We start from the raw sequence: 19615 nt of genomic DNA, 5'->3' as shown, positions 1-19615 counted from the left end.
ACAGCTGTTCTAGTTAATCTAAAGCAAACCTTCCTCCCTTGGCAGGGAATAAGGCCCCCTGCTAACACTCTTATGCTGCCCTCTGGCCATGCTGTATCACACTACCTACAGCAGTAGAATTCTGCCACTAGAGTTTTGCCAATCAATTTCCCTGCATAGACAAGCCAGAGACTGGCACAGTTTTACAGTCCTTCAAGTGACAAGATGACCAAAGATACAGAATTCAGCAGGGACACAATGTGCTTTACTGTAGAATTATTAGTACCTAGTTTTGAAATATTCTTTGACAGCCACAAGGTCACACCTGAACGAAAATGATTCCAATTCTCTGGTTCCAAAATTATATCATTAGGGAGAGACGTACAGTACTTTGGAGTGATAATATAACATGACAAAAATACTGAAAGAAAACTTATGGAAATGAGGTAGCCTGAAACACAGCACTGGATTCTGGGGACATCTCAAAGGTTTATCATGCAATTAGAAGCAGTGGATTATAATCAGAAGAAATAAAACAAGCAGAATTAGAGTAATAAGGATACAGTCACATAGTCCCCATAACTCTCCGAATAAGCTAGCCGACTCTAGTCAATAATGCATAGAAGCAGGGGAGGTGTCTGAGAAAATTAGAAGTGAGAGTACACCAGAGTCTGAAGGAAGTAAAAAGGCAACTGTGACAGAATTGGAACTATTCATTAATCATCATGAATACTGGATGTTGACTGTACAGTTTTAGTTTAATACGGGGCTAATGGGAAAACAAGCAGAAAGGAAAAGAATAGCTGAAGATAAGCCACTTCTCCGTAAACATTTGAGGGTTGTTAAGAGACACTACCAGGAGAGGAAAAAGCCTGAGATACGGAAGATCAAAAGGACTATAGCAGTTAAAAAAAGCACACTCTCACAAGGAGCTGTTCCTAGAATATTAGGGTTGGAAGGGACCTCAGGCGGTCATCTAGTCCAACCCCCTGCTCAAAGCAGGACCAATCCCCAGACAGATTTTTACTCCAGATCCCTAAATGGCCCCCGTATGGATTGAACGCACAACCCGGGGTTTAGCAGGCCAATGCTCAAACCACTGAGCTCTCTCTCCCCCCCATAAGGGTCGTCACTGGAAGGTGGGAGCAAACCAGCTTTGACAGTATGCTGAACTCAATAATCCAGCCAAGAAATGATCAAGCATGGCTTTTGTATTATGATTTGATTACAAATGATATTTAACTGCTTTGTCCGGTATTTTTCTCAAAACTTAATGTCCTCCTGGCAGACTTCATACAAATACTCTTTGTATTTCTCCTCCAATGTAGCTTGTCCTTTTCTGTTGTGACCCTCCCTTCTTATATCTTTTTTTCTCTCTCTTGAAAAATTGATTATTTTGTTTATTAACTTACACACAAAAAACTACATTAAAAGAACATTATTAAGGTTGCAAAGTCAAGCACTGAAAAGTTAGGAAATACCAGGCTGCCTGCATAACGTTAATTTGCCTCCCTTGTGTATATGCATTATGATACATTATTTAATTATGTGACTGCCTTAACCATGACACCATCCTTTCTCTTCCTGCAATTCTCTGCCTTGTTCACTAAACACCTTCCAACTTCCACAACAAATGAGACAGGGCCCTATAGAAAAAAGCAACAATGATTCATCCCCAGAGCAATGATTCATCCTGTGTACTGACCGAGACAGGGGTCTTGTGGAAAAAAATAGCACGTGATCATGTAATTAAAGACTCTCATAATGCATACACACAGGAAGGTTGATTTACGGTTGCACAGGCAATCTGAATTCTGGCATTTCCAGACTGTGGAATGCTTGACTTTGCAACCTTAATAATGTTATTTTAATGTAGTTTTGTGTGTGTAATTTTCTAGGGCTTTTTTAAAAAGCAAACTGGAAAAACAAATCCATCATGTGGAACCATACCGCCAACCACATGGGCCATTAGTAAGGTTGGAAGCTTTAGATCCACTGCACTAACCTCTTCCACTTTAACTAACGAAGTAACTGATAGCAGTAGTAGGTTGTCATCCTCCATATGGACCAGTCACAAGAAGGAAATGAGGCATATATTTTGTCAGTGGGTTTCATAGCTATTTGTTGCCAGTACAGGAAATGTTGAGACTCAGGAATCCTCCACTCTATTCCAGGTTTTGAAAGGAGCACACTTCAGTGTTGAGACCCTTTGGGTCCTATTCCCCCAAAGTCTGACATATTCTGTGCCCGGCCCCCCAACCTATGCTTCTCCCAGTACCAGTCTTCACCCCATCTCACTTCACCTTCACGACCCAGTCCCATTTCAGTCCTCTTTGCCCTGGTTCCAGTCCCCACCCTTGTCCCAGTCTCTCCTCTGGCCACCTCCCCAAGCCCAGCTCCTCTGTGCTCTGCATACCAGCCAGGCCAGTTCCCACATCTCCCCCCTGTTGAGTGCCAGTAGGGGAAGTATTGAGAGCACAGAAGACTATATCCCTTCTCTCAGGTCTTGTTCCTGGCACCAAAGCACTCCCAGGCTGCAAAAAAGAGCAATTGTAGGGAGAGTCCTTCAGCTCCAGGCTGGAGCATGCTCAGCGCAGATAGAATCTTTGGGGTATTTAGCTGCCAAAGCCTCTATAAAAAGAACAAATCACAACTTTTGGAATCTTATAACTTGGGTAAATTTAGATAATCTCACAGGAACTCCAAAAGGAGTTTTGCTGACACTAGGGCAACATCTGCAGCAAATTTGGAGCTCCTGCTCCAAAGCATAGTAGAGGAACTAAAAGCTTCTCAAAGAAATGGTTGTAAGAATTTTTTTTAAACATAGACAAAACAATACGATTTTCCCTGACTCTGTTCTGAGAAATGGCTGAACCATTTTTTCTGATTTTTTTTCTTTAAATAAAAATAAACAACCTTTAGTCAGACACTTGGCCTCGTAAGTTTCAGTCCAAACAGTTAATATTTGGCAATGTTATATGTAACTGAAGAGAGTCTTATAATGGGATGTGTTAGGCCACATTAACCATATGCAGTACTACTACCTCCACCTATGATCTTCCCAATAAAAACTACTTTAAAAAGGGTTGTCAGGGTTGCAAAACAAAGCACGCAAATTAAAATTAAAGTTGCATGCACAACCTTAACTCTGACCCTTTGTGTATGGATTGCTATACAAAGCTTTTTTTTTTTTTTTTTTTACATAGTCAGATACTCTCTCTCAAACAAACTATACCACATTGTGCATTTTTTTTCTGGAAAATTTTAAACATTAGACTATTGTTATTTTAAAGATGACTTTCTTGTCTTTACCTTTTGAATAGGTCTGGGTTTGCAAGGTAGCACTGGGGCAGCCTGGTGTTGAGGGGTGTCCAGCAATGACACTGACTTGCAGCTGTTGAAGTCTTCCTTCTCCATCTTTTCAGGAAGCTGGGCCTTTTCATATAAGGGACCACACGTTGTTGATTCAGGGTGGTTCATGCCTGGTTCAATGGACGGCATCTGTTTCTGACCACCGTTCGCTTGTCTGCACTGAGGACAAGGGTTGTGTGGGTCTGCTTTACAACACTGCCAGTGATCAACCTTGTGTTCCTCATTCTCCAGATTCCTCCGACAATCTGCTTCCATAGCAGTAGAGATGAGATCGGGGCTGGAGCCAGACATGTGCCTTTGGGCATGGTTACTGAGGGGGCTCCGCAGGGCTGCAGCAGGGCCAAAGTACCTCAGGTTGTTCGCACAGTTTGCGATGTCTTGCCCCTGGATGTTTAGCCTGGGGTGATGGCCATGGTAATGGGGGTGACTATGCTGCTGTAGGCTGGAAAGATGAGAATGAGGATGATGATGATGATAAGGAGGAGGAGGAGGAGGTGGTGGCTGGGGTGAGTTGTCATGTGCTGGCTGATTTTTCAAGATCCCTGCAAATTCATTATAGCTGCCTTTGCTGTTCCCTCGTCGGTGACGTGGTTTGCAGCGGTATCGGCCTTTGTTACTGAGTGTTGACATTTTGGGACTTCCTGAGACTGGTGAGCCATTAGGTGCCACCTCTGCATTGGATATGCCCTCTGATTTCAGCAGGTCTGGCCTAGGAGACAGGTGAAAACAGGGATTTAACTTTGAAGGTAGAACTAACCCATGGCATCACTCTGGGACCAGTGACCCAGTCAGCAGGAGGAGGCACAACGAGCAGCTGCACCAGACCCTGCTCTCTACAGTCTATGGACATCCTTTCCCTTCTGCTGATTGGCTGTTGGCTCCAACTCACTTCCCTCTATCCCCAGTCATGGTCCTTTCACCTCTGTTTCTCTCCTACCACCCTCCCCAGTCCCTGTGGCTGATATCACAACCGCATTCTGTATCTTTGGCAGAACATATCGTGTTACGTTTATGTATCACTGTGGGCCTGGGATGGTTCATATGATTGTGTTCTACTGATGCAGAAGCATTACCACAGCACCTCCAGGAACTAAAAAACAGCATGGGGTGATTAAAGGGGAATCACTCACGACTTTAAACATCTGCAGAGCGGTACTACCAATTGGAAGGCTTCCATATACTGGTTCAAGCTGTGTTTTCCAGGGATCAAAAGACTAAAAAAGGGCTTTGGGCATAAAAAAGCTGTGTGTTTAAACTGACTCAGGGCCCTCTTTCCGATCCAGCAGGACCTTATGTCCAAGGTCCCCAATCCTTGTTGAAGGACTGGAAATATTTTGGCCTACTAGGGCCTCCTATGATTGACGGGGGACTCCTGGTATGTTTAGCATCCCTACTGGAACATTTCTTGTTTTAATGTTTTCTCTGTAATGCCTTTCCCTTAAGTATAAATGTGCTTGATTAGGCCATGGCTACATTGGCACTTTACAGCCTGAGCGCAGCAAGATACAGCGCTGTAAAGTCTCAGTGTAATCAGGGAGGCAATGCTGGGAGCGTGCCTCCCAGCGCTGCACGCTACACCCGTAAGGGATGTGGTTTACGTGCAGCGCTGGGAGAGCTCTCTCCCAGTGCTGCCGCTCTGACTACACTCACACTTCAAAGCGCTGCCGCGGCAGCACTTTGAAATTTCTAGTGTAGCCAAGCCCTTAGAAAGAGCTGTGTGGTAATTTGTAACTGCTGGCAATACACTGGCTCTTGGAGAGAAAGGCACTGGACTTCAGGCAGACTGGCTTGCTGGGGACACTATTGTGTAAGGCAGGGAGCTGTGCAGCCTTAAAATGCTCAGTCAGGAGGAAGAGAAACTCAGGTCTATGCCCAAGAGAGGTGACAGCTGGGAGCTGGAAACCTTAGGCAGATGCCCTTGAGGGAGCACAGGAGCAGTTACCCAGAAACAGTGACAGTCCCCTTTTACCTTTCTCTCCTCCACAGCGCTTTGTCTTTCCATTTAGTTAACCCCCTCCTAATAAAGCCTCTTCTGTTTTTAAATTAAAAACCCACTAACTTCCCACCAATAAATCACAGCACTAACACATCTGCTTGTATGTTCTATCCCCTTCCCACACCCTTTGTCTTGTCTATTTAGCTTGTAAACCTTGGGGCAGGGACTGTATCTTTTGATGTGTCTGGGCCGGTCCCAGCACAATGGGGTCTCCAGGTGGCACAAGACAGACAATAAAGCAGTTAGTTCATTTCAGCTACACAGGAATAAACATCGATCGCTGATTGTTAATTAGGGTGTAGAATCCCAACCTCCGAGGAATACAAAACTAGGGAAAACAGCTGAAAATTGATCTGCATGAGACTTGCCTGAGGTCATGCAAGGACTGTGGGGATGAGCTAGGTGCCTCAGCAACAAGGCCATCCTTCCAGCTGACTCGGATCCTGTTTCTGGCCACTCTCCACATTCCTTCCTGCACTAGCGTCAGGGCCAGCAACGAGCCGGCATTACATTTGCTCAGACTAGAAGATATTTGTTTCTCCCGGCCAGCCATGCAGACTCCATGGGGTTCTGAGTGTCATGCTGGGTTCTTTCTGCCTCCTGTATCACCACCAACAAAAAGATTCTGTGGACCCAATGTTTCAGCAGGGTTGCCCACGTGTAACTGAGGGCAGAATTTGTCCCTACAACATGAACTTAATTAACAACTGTGTTTATGGTGTGGCAGTCAGACTAGACTTCAGCTTACTCACTCCTAGCTGTGCTGGTTCTGCTTTGCTTGCAGGACTCAAAGGACAGAACTCCACTTGGCACTGAAGCAAGCAGGCATATTACAGAACACGCAAAGGAAGCAGATCTGTTGTGCAAGAATCAGCCATTTTCACCCAGTCACATTTCCAAGACGAACCACTCTGTCACTCTCTTGTTTAGGACTTGCTTCCCTGTCTAGGATTTTGTTTTTTGCAGAAGTTTCCTACCGTTTTGTCTGGCTCCCTGGCTTATGAGAGACCCCTTTCTTCTTCATCAGCTTCTCTACCGCAATGGGGTGGATTATTGGTCTGACTGGATGACGCTTGTAAGTCCCAGGATATTTCTTTTCCACCGCTTGTTCCCGTCTGAAATACAGAACAAAGAATAAATCCCTAGTCTCCTCTTTGTAAAATGGAAGTTACTGCTGGATTCAGTGGTGGATTAGCCACTGGGCCAACGGAGCCCATGCCCAGGGGCCTCAGCCAATTGGGTGAGGGTGTGGGGGCTTGCCCTGCTCTGCCCGCCTGTCTGGTGGCAGAATAGGGGAAGCCCCCGCATCCCAACCCCCGCTCCCGAGCAGGAGCGCCAGGCTGGTGGAGCAGGACAAGCCTCTGCGCCCCAACACTACTCTCCGGCAGGAGTGCCAGGCAGGGGGAGCAGGGCAAGCCCTCACCCCACTCCTTGGCAGGAGTGCTGGGCAGGCGGGTGAAGTGGGGCAAGCCCCTGCACCCTGATCCTGCTTCTTGGCAGGAGCGCTGGGGTGGAGGAATGGGGGCAATTGCTCTGGCCCAGGACCCCACAAAATTGTAATCCACCTCTGGCTGGATGGAGAAGCAACTATTGAATAAATGGTGATGCACACTGTGTGCTTGTTTCACAGACTGACAAGGTGTGTGGTGTGTTTTGCACTTACAAAGGGCCTAATTATTTTCTACTTTCTTTGCAGGAGCTGGCGTCTTATCTGTGGCCCTGGTACACAGTTTAGGGAACACTGTCTCCCCTCTTTAAAGAGGGGCTGATGGAAGAGGCCATTTAACACAGCTGGTAGCAAAATATGAAAGCTCTCTTCTCTCAGTCATCAGCTGCAGGGTGAAATGGAGGATGTTTACAATAAGGAGTCTGTCATTCACCATCCTTAAAAAGAATACCCTCCAATCTGAACAACGACTTAGAGAAATCAAGCACAGACTCAGCCGCCTGGTCCTTTATCCAGGTTTGGAAGCTTGCTGCTAGAGGCTCAATCTGAAGGCATGCAGAGTAGTTTATTTATTCCCAGTTCAGAACCTTCTCCTGTATACAAGCATATGTACATGTATGCTCCCCCCTCCCCAGATATACATACTTAATGAGCTCCTTCTCGCGGACCTCCAGCTGCAGCATGATGGCGCTGAGCTCCATGTACAAGTTATTGGCTCGCTCTAGCTTCCTCTCATAATGTTCACGGATATCTAATGCGTGCCTGTTAACAAGAAAGGAAAACTAAGGCTCAGCTGGACAACCTGGGGATCCTGACCCAAGAAGGGCAAAATAAACATGTCTTATTTGAGAATGCAGGAGGGGTATGTTCTATGGCCTAGTTGTCACTAGGGTTTATCTCAACAGGTAGAGAGGTGAGGGGTGAGATCCTCGACAGACCTGAGCTCTTCTCTTCGGCGACGAATTAGCTCTTCATCCAGCCGGTGTATGCAAGTTCCTTCACTCTTAATTTTCTCAAAGTGCTTCTTTACTTCTTCTCTCCATTCAGCCTGTGGGATGGCATTTTATATTCATGGTTATACAGCTTCATGATTCATGGTAGAGACAACTCTGCAGCAGAGGAGTTCATTCTTCTATTACTGGGTCATTCCCATACTCAGGCTATCATTTACACGTGTCTGATCACCTCTCCACCAAAGAACCTCTGTCCTGATCTGCCACACCCCTGCACTACGGAGCCACCTTACAGCCCATCCATCCCAGTCCTGACCTGCAGCTCTGTTTTGCTATTCCAGCATTAGGTCTGCCCCCAGCAATGCCTAGTAGTACCGCCTAGAGCCAGGTATAACGCAAACAGGCATCATGCAAGTTTCCACACAGAGCTCTGCAACGCACTCAGTCCTGACCTGCAAAATTCCATTATCCATGTTCAATCTATCGAGACTCTTAAACTTCACCTACCCTGCAAGTATGGAAGTGCTCTCCAGGTTCCGGCTCCCCCACAGACACTACAAAGCACATCATATGGAAGCAAATGTCCACCTGGCATTAGGCATCTCAAAGTCATTTCACACAGCCCCTGAGTTAAATCTGAATTGTGCCATAAAACCGCAACATTCACTGTCCCTCAGTGAGTGCGTACTGTGAGATCCCAGCTTTAAGTGGTTATTGCAGGAACTAGGCCCATCAACACTGGGTGACTGCCTGGTAAGCTAAGATCGCATATAAGCTGTTTAGTGATCTTAAGATATGTTTTCTCCGTAATGGCTTTGTTCTGAATAAATAATACTTATGAAGCCTACAAAGGCTGGCTGATCACTGGTTAACCCTGTCAATGCTCCCAAAAGAACAGGATGGCAGGTGCTGAACTTAAACCGGGGTTGCTAAAATGATCATAGTGAACTGCAGCCTAACTCCCTGCTCTGGAGGGAGAAAGTCACAGAACCTTGCCCCAAGTAAGATGATAGCTAGAGACCTATGCCTGGTGCCTGCCTTCAAGGAGGTCATGAAGGAGTGAGAAATGCAGTTCTCTCAGGAAGTGTGACATCAGGGACTGAAAGTGGTCCCCACAGCACTCCTGTATTCTGCCTCTGCTCCCTCACATACAGTCAAGCGGGTTGTGTAATGAACCCTACCTAGTCTGCTTCCTGAAGAAGCTGCATAAGATCAGCAGAATAGTCCCATTTCTCACTAAGCCCTTCCATCCTGTCACATCAGTCCCCCACAAATCAAAGCCAGGGCATGCCTGCATTTTCGCACTGTGCAGCCCACCCAGGACCCTAGTCCCAAGGTCTCAAGCTGCTGCCAAGTGTCCAAGGAACCCCATGGACATAAACTCTGCTGCCCATTGTAGTTCTATCCTAATGAGTGTTTGGTCACTTCCCAAGTCTATGAGGCCTGGTAGTGTGTCTACTGGCACAGTATTAACCCTCCAAAGAAGTCACAAGCCCTCGTGGCCCTAATGTGTAGAATCACACTTTGGGTGCTCACTCACCATACAGGACAGAGGGGATCATCCCTGTCTGTCACCCTGTGAGCAGCTGATAGGGTCAGGGAGCTGGGACCCTGGAGATTCTGCACAGCTTTCTTTGTCTCCCTGCTCTAGGACAGTTGTGGCTTGGCTGCAGCCTGAGCTTGCTGATACTGTTCTGTCTGTCTGGTCTGCAAATGCTGTAAACTGCTATAAATGCCGGACCGCAGACCAGGCTTGTTAGCCATTTGTAAATTGCATCAAGGCCTATTGGGCTGCAGGCTGAACTTGTAGCTGCTGCAGCTATTGTTGTGCTAGTCAGGACTTCCTTCACTTCTGTCTTTTGGGTAAACGGTGTCTGGAAACACCACTTCTGGTACAAATGTCCCCACTGTTTTCTGAACACAGCAGGTGCATACACACACGGTTTGTGTCCAAAGCAGAATCCCTTCCTAGCAGAAGCCTTTATTGTTAACATAAATAGTAAAACATATGCCTCAGCCTAAGGTTTTTCTGAGGTTGGCTTATTATTGCATTTTCCCTTGCAAAACCCTCCTGTCCTTGCCCTAGTCCTCTTTTTCCCCCTCAGACACAAACCAACCCATTACATCCTGGGCTGGAGTCCCACTTGGTCTGCCTTCCAGGATGAGTCAGTAATAGTTTTGAGACCCCGTAGCCCTCCAAGCATCACCAGCTATGGCCAATCTGTATTTACCTGGGATTTGAAATAGGTCTCCTGAGGGGTGGCAAGAACGTCAGCAGATGCAATGTCTAGGTGCATCAGCGTCTGTCGGAAAGAGGGACGGTTCCGGGGCTTGCTCTGCCTGAACAGAACAACAAAGTCAAGTTAAGGGGACATGCTACAGAGTTAAAATCACACTGAAAGTGTTTTACCCACTACTGGTACAATTAACCCTATGGGTATGTCTTCACTAGATCGATCCAGCAGGGATTGATTTATTGCGTCTAACTCAATCCCCAAGCGCTCTCCTGTCGACTTCTGTACTCCAGCTCGGTGAGAGGCGCAGGAAGAGTCAACGGGGGAGCAGCAGCAGCCGACTCACTGTAGTGAGACACCGCGGTGAGTAGATCTAAGTACATTGACTTCAGCTACCTTATTCACGTAGCTGAAGTTGCATAACTTAGATCGACCTCCCCATCCACTCCCCCCCCCCAGTGTAGACCAGGCCTTAGATTGCTGTAGCTGGAAAAGAGCAGAGCAAAAAATTCTCTTTCCCACCCAGTGTGTTTCCTCGGAGCACGTGACAGCTTGCTGTGTGTAAGCCCTTTCATTATTGCACTATAGTCAGTTTTCCCTTCTACAACAACAGGGCAGAGAGAACATTTGTAAAACAGGAAACTATGATTGTAAGAATCACAAAAGTCAGCAGGTGGCTCAAGGCAGGAAGAAAATGAATCTACTCTAACTCATTTGGTGAAACTGACTAGATTCCAGCCAGGTGTCCCTTGAGTTTCTGAATCTGTGACTGACATATTTAGAGCACCTCTTGAAAATTACAGATCAGTAAAGAATAGTCAGCATCACAGCATGGTTTCTTCCTCATTTTCCTAGTATACTAGCCAGAACAGATGGCTGCTCATCTTGGCTAATGTAGGAGAATCAAGGTATTCTTTAATATTCCACTCCCCTTAGGGATTCCCTGCCATTATTGAGCCTGAAGGATGAAGACTCAGCATTAATGCCCTTCCTAAGAACAAGACCTTGAGCTCTGTAACCTGGCAAGAGGGAGAACATGACCCACAGCCACATGGGTAAAGTCCCCAGTCCAGCATGCAGCTGGATTACCTCTATAACTAGCTCATGACCAGCCATTTTGACAGAAGCAGCTAGGTCCCCAATAAGAACATATTTCCTTGGGAAAACTTGATGTCAAACTTGCAGGTATGAGATGCAGGTCAAAAAATAGGTGGATCTGTCTGCATGTCATACAGAGAGGTTTCTGTGCACACGAGGAGGTATGCAATTCTTAACTAACGAACAGCTCATAGACTGTACTGCTCCAAGAGCTGGTAGCTGTAGAGCCAACAGATGAAAAAGAATTTGCCAGGATTCTATTAATGGATTCACAGATTCTAGGGACCATTGTGATCATCTAGTCTCACCTCCTGCATAACACAGGACATAGACCTTCCCCAAAGACATTCCTAAAGCATTTCTTTTAGAAAAACATCCAGTCATAATTTAAAAATGGCTGGTGATGGAGAATCCACCACAACCCTTGGTAAATTGTTCCAATGGTTAATTACTCTCACTGTGAAAAAATTTACAGCTTATTTCCAGTCTGAATTTGGCTAGCTTCAACTTCCAGTTACTGGATCATTTTATACCTTTGTCTGCTAGACTGAAGAGCCCATTATCAAATATTTGTTTCCCATTTAGGTCCTTATACACCCTGATCAAGTCACTCTTAACCTTTTTTTTGTTAAGCTAAATAGATTGAGCTCCTTGAGTCTATCACCATAAGGCAGGTTTTCTACTCCTTTAATCATTCTCAGGCTCTTCTCTGAACCCTCTTCAATTTACCAATATCCTTTTTGAATTGTAGGCACAAGAACTGGATGCAGGATTCCAGCAGCAGTGACAACAGTGACAAATATAGAGGTAATATAACCTCTCTACTCCTGCTCGAGATCCCCTTGTTTATGCAGCCCAGGATCGCATTAGCTCTTTGTGCCAGAGCATCGCACTGGGAGCTCCTATTCACCTGATTATCCACCATGACCCAAATCTTTATCAGAGTCACAGCCTCCCAGGATAGAGTCCCCCATCCTGCAAGTGTGACCTCCATTCTTTGTTCCTAGATGTATACATTTACATTTAGCCATATTAACATGCATATTGTTCACCTGTGCCCAGTTTACCAAGTGATCTAGATCACTCTGTATCAGCGTATCATTTATCACTCCTCCAATTTTTGTGTCTGCAAACTTTATCAGTGATGATTTTGTTTTTCTTCTGGGTCATTGACAAAAATTTTAAACAGTGTAGGGCCAAGAACTGAGCGTTGTGCGACCCCACTGGAACACACCTACTCAATGATGATTCCCCATACAAAGGACCAGAAGGAGGGGAGACATGACTGCTAACACAGACGGGACAGAGTCAGACAAGATTGTTGGGGCTTCCAAGCTCTTAAAAATTCTTGCTAATTTGGATATTTTCACCCTTAGACTGCAGAATTTTCAGGGAGAGGCTTGAGAAGGTATCCTGAGTGCAGGAATAATATGGATCAGGGAGCCAAGAGGCAGCATCATCCTCACATTGACACAGAGAATTAGCTACAGCACAGAGAAGGTGCACCTCTCCAGTTCCTGGTGGAAACAGAAACCAGACTGCCCCTCCTGCAGATCGCAGCCTCCTCTTTTTTGCCACCTAGAACCATGCCAAGGCTGGGAACTGGGTTCCTCCTCCTTTGTTCCTATTGCTTCCAATTCTTCCCTCTTCCTCTTCTGAACAGCACTCCACTCAACTCTCCTCTCTTCCCACTCTCCGAGCAGCTGTTCCGTACCACCCACCTAGCTCCAGATCCACAGTCCTCTCTGAGTGACTCCTAGTTCTCCTGTACTCAGCCATGGTCAGGATGAGCCTTTGGCCACCTGCCTCTTCGCCCTCACCTCCCCGTTTGATTTGCTGCTCTCCAGCATCTCTCTCACTTGCCCTGGTCCTCCCCCAGCCCTACCATGTCTGATCTTTCCATCGCTGAGTTCTTTTCTCTGACCACCCTGGTCTCTTTCAACATCAACAGCATAAGTAAGTGCATGCTGTTTGTAGGAACTCCAACGCCTTACTGGTCACAAGTCATTTTGCTTCATGGCAGCGGGACACGGGATGTCAAATCCAGCATAGTGTGCTACCAGTACACAGTCACTCTCTCAGCAGCAGTGGTGTTTTTTAAAAAGAGAACTTTGCTCTGGATCCCACCCTCCAGTCCTTACTCAGCCACCATTTCCACTGACCCCACTGGGAGTTTGGCAGAGCCAGGACTGCAGGATCAAGCACCAAGTCTGTGCAGGAGATGTGGCCTTACCATGTTTGCTTCATGAGGATTTTGAACCCATCTGGACAGGTGGAAGGGACAGGAAGGTGCAGGCTATTACTTCCCACTCCCCAGATGATAGCTGAGGAATCTACATCCTTGTATGGAATCTCTCCTGTAAGCAGCTCCCACAAAACTACCCCAAACGACCTGTTGCAGAAACATAAGGACAAACCTTCACAGTGAGTTACACAGAAAAAATTCTGTAACAGACTCAGACTTTCTGTTTGGTTATCAAAACGGGCAGCAGGTTACATCTGGTTTTGGATTTTGAAAATGGATTCAAGACTGGTTCATATATTTAACTAGATAAGGGTGTTATCCAGGGATATATTTACACTTTGTGCAGCCTCTCTCTGCCACTGTCCTAAGCCCTAGCCTTTTATCCACAGTTGCATCGGTTTTAACTTTCACTTTACACTGAAAAGCTAAACCAAATCCTCCTCCTTTTTGGGTTTTTAATCTCAAAAAGATATGAAGTTATGAGCAAAATACAATGGAATATGGGTAAAATCTACAATGGAAGGTCATAGTCTTGCCAATTCCAGTAAACTAAATGGCAAAGTTAGTTTTCCTAGCTGTAATCATTGTTGATCAGAGCTCCCTTGCTTTGGGACAAAGTGAGAATTTGTGTGTATTCATGATAAATCAGCTAACAAATTTCTTTTGGGGTTTTTTTTTTGTTTTTTTTTAAAGCAAACACTCCCCCTGCTGGTGAGTTTGCTGAACTATCCATGCCCTCTGCAGACAAATGCTTCCAAAGCTAATGAAACACAAAACAGCAGCAACTATTACAATGTGAAAGTGAGGAAACAAACACAGCCACTGTGTAGGTGCCACTAGTTGGACATTTCAGATTCCACTGGAGATTCCCTCTAGTCCTAACTTGAAGAAAGATGAAAGAGAATTGTGTTAAAGCCAATCATGGCTAGAGAAGTATAAGGAGAATCTGTCCAGAGCAGGCAATCCACACTACAAGAAATATTTCAGAGTAGCAGCCGTGTTAGTCTGTATTCGCAAAAAGAACAGGAGTAACTTGTGGCACCTTAGAGACTAACAAATTTATTTCAGCATGAGTTTTCATGAGCTACAGCTCACTTCTTCGGATGCACAGAATGGAACACACAGACAGGAGATATTTATACATACAGAGAACATGTATGTATCTCCTGTCTGTGTGTTCCATTCTATGCATCCGAAGAAGTGAGCTGTAGTTCACGAAAGCTCATGCTGAAATAAATTTGTTAGTCTCTAAGGTGCCACAAGTACTACAAGAAATGAAAATTACAGGTAAGAAAACTAAATTTGCCTTTCTCCTGTAATGAATCCAAGGCTCCATGGAGAATTCACAAAAGGTAGCAAGGAATAACTGCCATCTACCAACCACATAGAGAGTATCATAAAATAGTAAACTGATGCCAAAATGGTTAGTACAAAGGCAAAAGAGAAGTAACCAAGAGACAAAGAAAAGCACTCACTGAATAACCGTTCCAGAAGCTAGAATTAGCCTGAGATGCAGAGATGTGGTAGTGAGTTTCAAAGTCCAAAATTACTATATCCCAGAAGGAATAGCATCTTTCTATCTCTATCTCTTTCTCTACATATCCTTGCACACTGACTACATTTTCCAGACCTGAAGAAGAGCTCTGTGCAAGCTCAAAAGCTTGTCTCTTTCACCAACAGAAGCTGGTCCAGTGAAAGATATAACCTCACCCACCTTGTCTTTCTCACATCCTGGGACCAACCTGGCTACAACAACGTCGCATGAAACAGAAGAGCATGATCTTGTTTTGTTCACTGTTTTAATTCTTAAAGGGATAGGTTTTGGGGGCCCACTTCTGTGAGGTGCTCAGGACGTTCATCTCTCAACATCATAAACATCTACATACACTGAATTTTTATTGCTTTCATAGCCCCACTCCTCATTGTGGAGCATATAATTAGGGCCCTAAAATTCACAGCCAGGAAAAATGTGTCACAGACCATGAAATCTAGTCTCCCCCATGAAATCTGGCCTTTTATGTATCTTTACTCTATAATACACAGATTTCACAAGGGAGATCAGCGTTTCTCAAACTGGGGGTCCCGATCCAAAAGGCTGAAAGATTATTGGAGGGGGTTGTGGCATTGCCATCCTTACTTCTGCGCTGCCTTCAGAGCTGGGTGGCCAGACAGTAGCAGCTGTTGGCCAAGGGCCCAGCTCTGAAGGCAGTAGTGCAGAAGTAAGGGTGGCAATACCATCTCACACCATCCTTTTTTCTGCGCTATTGCTGGCTGTGGCACTGCCTTCAGAGCTGAGCTCCTGGCTAGCAGCTGGTGCTCTCTGGCCACCCAGCTCTAAAGGCAGCGCTGCTGTCAGTAGCAAAGAACTAAGGGTGGCAATACCATGATCCCCCCTACAATAACCTTGTGCCCCTTCACACCCTTTTTGGGTCAGGACCCCTACAGTTACACTACCACGAAATTTCAGATTTAAATATCTGAAATCGTGAAATTTATGATTTTAAAAATCCTATGACCGTGAAATTGACCAAAATGGACATGAATTTGGTAGGACCCTACATATAATACTTAGCACCATCTCTGAGAATGGAAAGTCCAGTAGAGAGCAGTGAGACAGACCTTCTGGTGAGGAAAAAGTGCTGGTAATGCTATATAATGGGAAGATCTGACTGGCTGAAAGGAAAGTGAAGATGTGTAATTAACATGACAGCAGTGCTTACCAGATATCCACTTTTTCAGAGACGGGCTCATTCCGTATCACTTCTGGGGCCATCCAAGCCACGGTGCCCGCAAAGGACATTTTTGTACTTTTATCACTGAGTTCTTTAGATGTACCAAAATCTGAAATTTTTACTGCATCTGTATGAGTGACTAATACACTGGAAAGAGAGGGAAAAAACACAAGGTATCAGCAATGAGAAAACGCTTTGCACTTCCATAGCAACTTTCAGAAGTGGATCTTAAAGTTCTTTGTCATCTACTAACACTGCCTGGTATACACTATACCTATGTTATCAATGGGCAAAGTGAGGGTGTAGGAATTAGTAGCTTATTTGGACCCTAGCAGCAAGGAACTAAAGCTTTAAAACAGTTTGATCAGTAAATTTAATTAATTTGCTAGTTTCAGTAAATTCTCTCCCTCTATCCAGAACAACTTTTTCCTGTGTAACTCCACCACATCCAGTTGTTCTGCCAACGCAGGAGGGAGTCACAATTACCTTTTCCCTGCTTTGCATCATAAATGAGGTAGTGCTGAAATAAAATCAGTAAAGCAATCTATAGTAACATTTTTGCTTGTCTGTCTCCAACCCTACTGATAAAGGGATCCTGGTTTCTATCACTGCTAAAACCCACTGCCCCCAAAACTACACTGTTCTGGAAACAAAGCTCCACCCTCTTGGAATCCAGCTCAAACATTTCCTTATAAAACCTCAATTTTAACCACAGTCACTCAAGATCTTAGTGCAATAGCTGTTGTTAGCAAACACTCTGTTTCAAACCAGTATGAACCATTGGTGAGGCTGTTTGACAGGGTCAGAGTACAGGGTTAATGATTCTGCAGCTTCACAGATGAGTTACCATAAAATTCTTTTGATTTTTTTTCCAAACTCTGATTCTAAATTCTAGGGGCCAAAGTCCATCCAGGTGTAAAGGGACTGTAACAGAGTCATAACTGGGAACATCAAGGTTGACTATATTTGGGGGACTTTCAAACTTCTTGTAAATGCATGTTTTAACACAAAATGACTACTAAGATGGAAGATGTACTTAGCCACATACAGGTATATACTAGCAGGGATCAGCAACCTTTGGCCTGCAGCTTGCCAGGGTAAGCACTCTGGCGAGCTGGGCTGATTTCTTTACCTGCCGCATCCGCAGATTCGGCTAATCACGGCTCCCACTGGCCGCGGTTCGCCGCTCCAGCCAATGGGGGCTGGGGAAAGCGGCAGCCGTCACATCCCTCGGCCAGCGCCACTTCCCGCAGCCCCCATTGGCTTGGGATGGCAAACTGCGGCCAGCGGGAGCCACGATCAACCGAACCTGTGGATGCAACAGGTAAACATATTGGCCTGGCACACCAGGATGCTTACCCTGGTGGGCTGCATGCCAAAGGCTGCCAATCCCTTGCATACAGTATAATTAGAGATAACAATTACAGAAAAATGTAGAACTATTTGTTGGAAAATTTGTCTTGATATTCAAACTAGCAACAATAAAAATAATAAGTGATGTAATAATAACCACCTCACTGCCCAAACAACGTAACATACCATTTAAAACATTTACAGTCAAATACAGATACAACAACAGAACCACAGTCACACTGCCTGCTGTAAACAGTGAAAGAAGGGTGAGGCTGAAGCAATGTCCAGGGTGAATGAGATAAGGCAGCTGGGCAGTATCAGCAGGGGAGCAGGTGTAGGAGAAGAGGAAGATACACATTCATGAGAGCAGGGGATGAGACCAGAATAAAACAGACATGAAGGACAGACAAAATAAAGAGCAGAAGGAGACAGAGTGATTCACTTTTTCAAACAGGGAAAACAGCCATCTCATTAGCAGACTTGTTTCCTTACTATTACGTTCCCATGTAAGCAACTGGTTCAGTTGCCACAGAGATGTTATGCTAGTATAAATGAAAGCAGAGATGGTCCATGCAGTTAAAAACAAGTCAGAGGAAGCACAGGACAAATCTCTCTCAAGTTATGGGTCAGACCATTAGAAAGTTTAAGACCCCCGATTTAGCTCAATATTCATTTGCTGGACGAATTCACTCAAAAATCTACTTTTTTCGTTTCAAGCACCCAAGGACTCACTTTGGTGACTTGAGGTCTCGGTGGATGATTTTATGAAGGTGTAAATAATTCATTCCACTTGCAATCCCTGTGGACCAGTCCACAAGCAGCCGAGGTGTGACTTTCCGACCCGCTCGTAGCACTTCATAGAGCTGTCCATGTGCACAGTATTCCATGATAATACAGTAACATGGGGCTTGAGTGCAAACTCCCCTGTCAGAGAACACACACGAACACCATACATATTACTGCAAATCAAACCCAACAGTCAGTATCAAAGGGATTCTCTGAACTCAAAAATATACCATTGTGATCTGAATGCTCACAGCTCACTGACTTTCATGGCAGAGAGCTGTAGGGGCTCAGCACATTTGAAAATTAGACCATTATTCTTTATCTGGAACGTGCAACTGTGCACCTGACTCATATGTGGAGAAATTAAGTTTCCCTATAGAAGCAGAAGCTGCTCTGTAGGTTTATGTCTCTGGCTTTTACGTTTTAGGGTACATCCAGACTACCCGCAGTACCAGGGATCTATATATCGCGTCTCATCGAGACGCGATATATCGATCCCTGAACGCGCTCCCCGTCAACTCCAGAACACCACCGGAGCAAGCAGCAGTAGCGGAGTTGACGGTGGAGCTGCGGCTGTCGATCCCACGCCGTGAGGACGGGAGGTAAGTCGGAATAAGATACGTCAACTTCAGCTGCGGTATTCCAAGTTGCATATCTTACATCAACACCACCTCCCAGTGTAGACCAGGCCTTAGTATTGACTTTCATTCTCCAGGGATATAAGCAAAGGAACGCAGACATTGCCATACAGGTCCCGATCAGACTACAGAGCCTCCTGGTCAAGCAATGACAGGAGCTTCCGATGCTTCACAGGAAAACAGAATACATGCCTTAGTAAATGCTCAGTCAGGAAGAGCTCTGGAACACCAGACACATAGCAAACACAAACTTGAGTGTAGTTCATTGCCAAAATGCCTGAAGAGAGCTAACCTTCTGTCAGAAAACTTCCATTCTGTGAGACCCCATTAGTCCCCCAGCATTTTGATTAACCAGCTAATAATGTGACACTATTAGCTTAAATGTAATATTTCTGTTACTATTTCCTCGACCTTTTCTCCTCCTCCCTTCCCACTAAGATTACAGAAAACAGATCCATCTCCAGTCAGGAGGGCTTAGACTTTATTTTTACTTCAGGTTTGTTTGTATTTGTTTGTGTGGTTTTCCTACGTCAAAGTTAGGTCAAAATACTAGGTTTTATATTTATTCCATATCTTGTCAGACACGCTTTGGAGAAACACTGCTTGTGTTCATTCAACCACTGCAGTCACCTTCTAACTTGTCACATAATTCATTTGGTTGGCTTGCCTTCTACTAAGTCACTCTGGGCTCAGTTTTACAGTTGCGTCACGTGAAAAGCTTCCACTGAATCAGCAGGAATTCCACATTAAAGCAGCTCTAAGCTGGACCTTGTATTAGTTTT

At 45.1% G+C, this 19615-nt stretch overlaps 1 protein-coding gene across 1 annotated transcript in view; it reads right to left on the bottom strand.

The window, feature by feature from the left end:
• Positions 1 to 19615, bottom strand: part of MAP3K13 (mitogen-activated protein kinase kinase kinase 13) — a 131302-nt gene that overhangs the window by 15230 nt on the left and 96457 nt on the right. Inside the window, exons 6-13 of the mRNA XM_032763595.2 lie at positions 18142 to 18333; positions 16045 to 16203; positions 13313 to 13471; positions 9979 to 10087; positions 7733 to 7842; positions 7440 to 7556; positions 6325 to 6462; positions 3292 to 4060 (exon numbers count right to left, since the gene is read on the bottom strand). Coding sequence (XP_032619486.1) covers positions 3292 to 4060; positions 6325 to 6462; positions 7440 to 7556; positions 7733 to 7842; positions 9979 to 10087; positions 13313 to 13471; positions 16045 to 16203; positions 18142 to 18333 — 1753 coding nt within the window. The remainder of the gene's footprint in view (positions 1 to 3291; positions 4061 to 6324; positions 6463 to 7439; positions 7557 to 7732; positions 7843 to 9978; positions 10088 to 13312; positions 13472 to 16044; positions 16204 to 18141; positions 18334 to 19615) is intronic.

Source organism: Chelonoidis abingdonii, chromosome 8, assembly GCF_003597395.2.
Source record: "Chelonoidis abingdonii isolate Lonesome George chromosome 8, CheloAbing_2.0, whole genome shotgun sequence".
Taxonomy (NCBI): domain Eukaryota; kingdom Metazoa; phylum Chordata; order Testudines; family Testudinidae; genus Chelonoidis; species Chelonoidis abingdonii.
The sequence above is the reverse complement of the archived record's forward strand: the minus strand, read 5'-3'. Positions and strand labels throughout refer to the sequence as shown.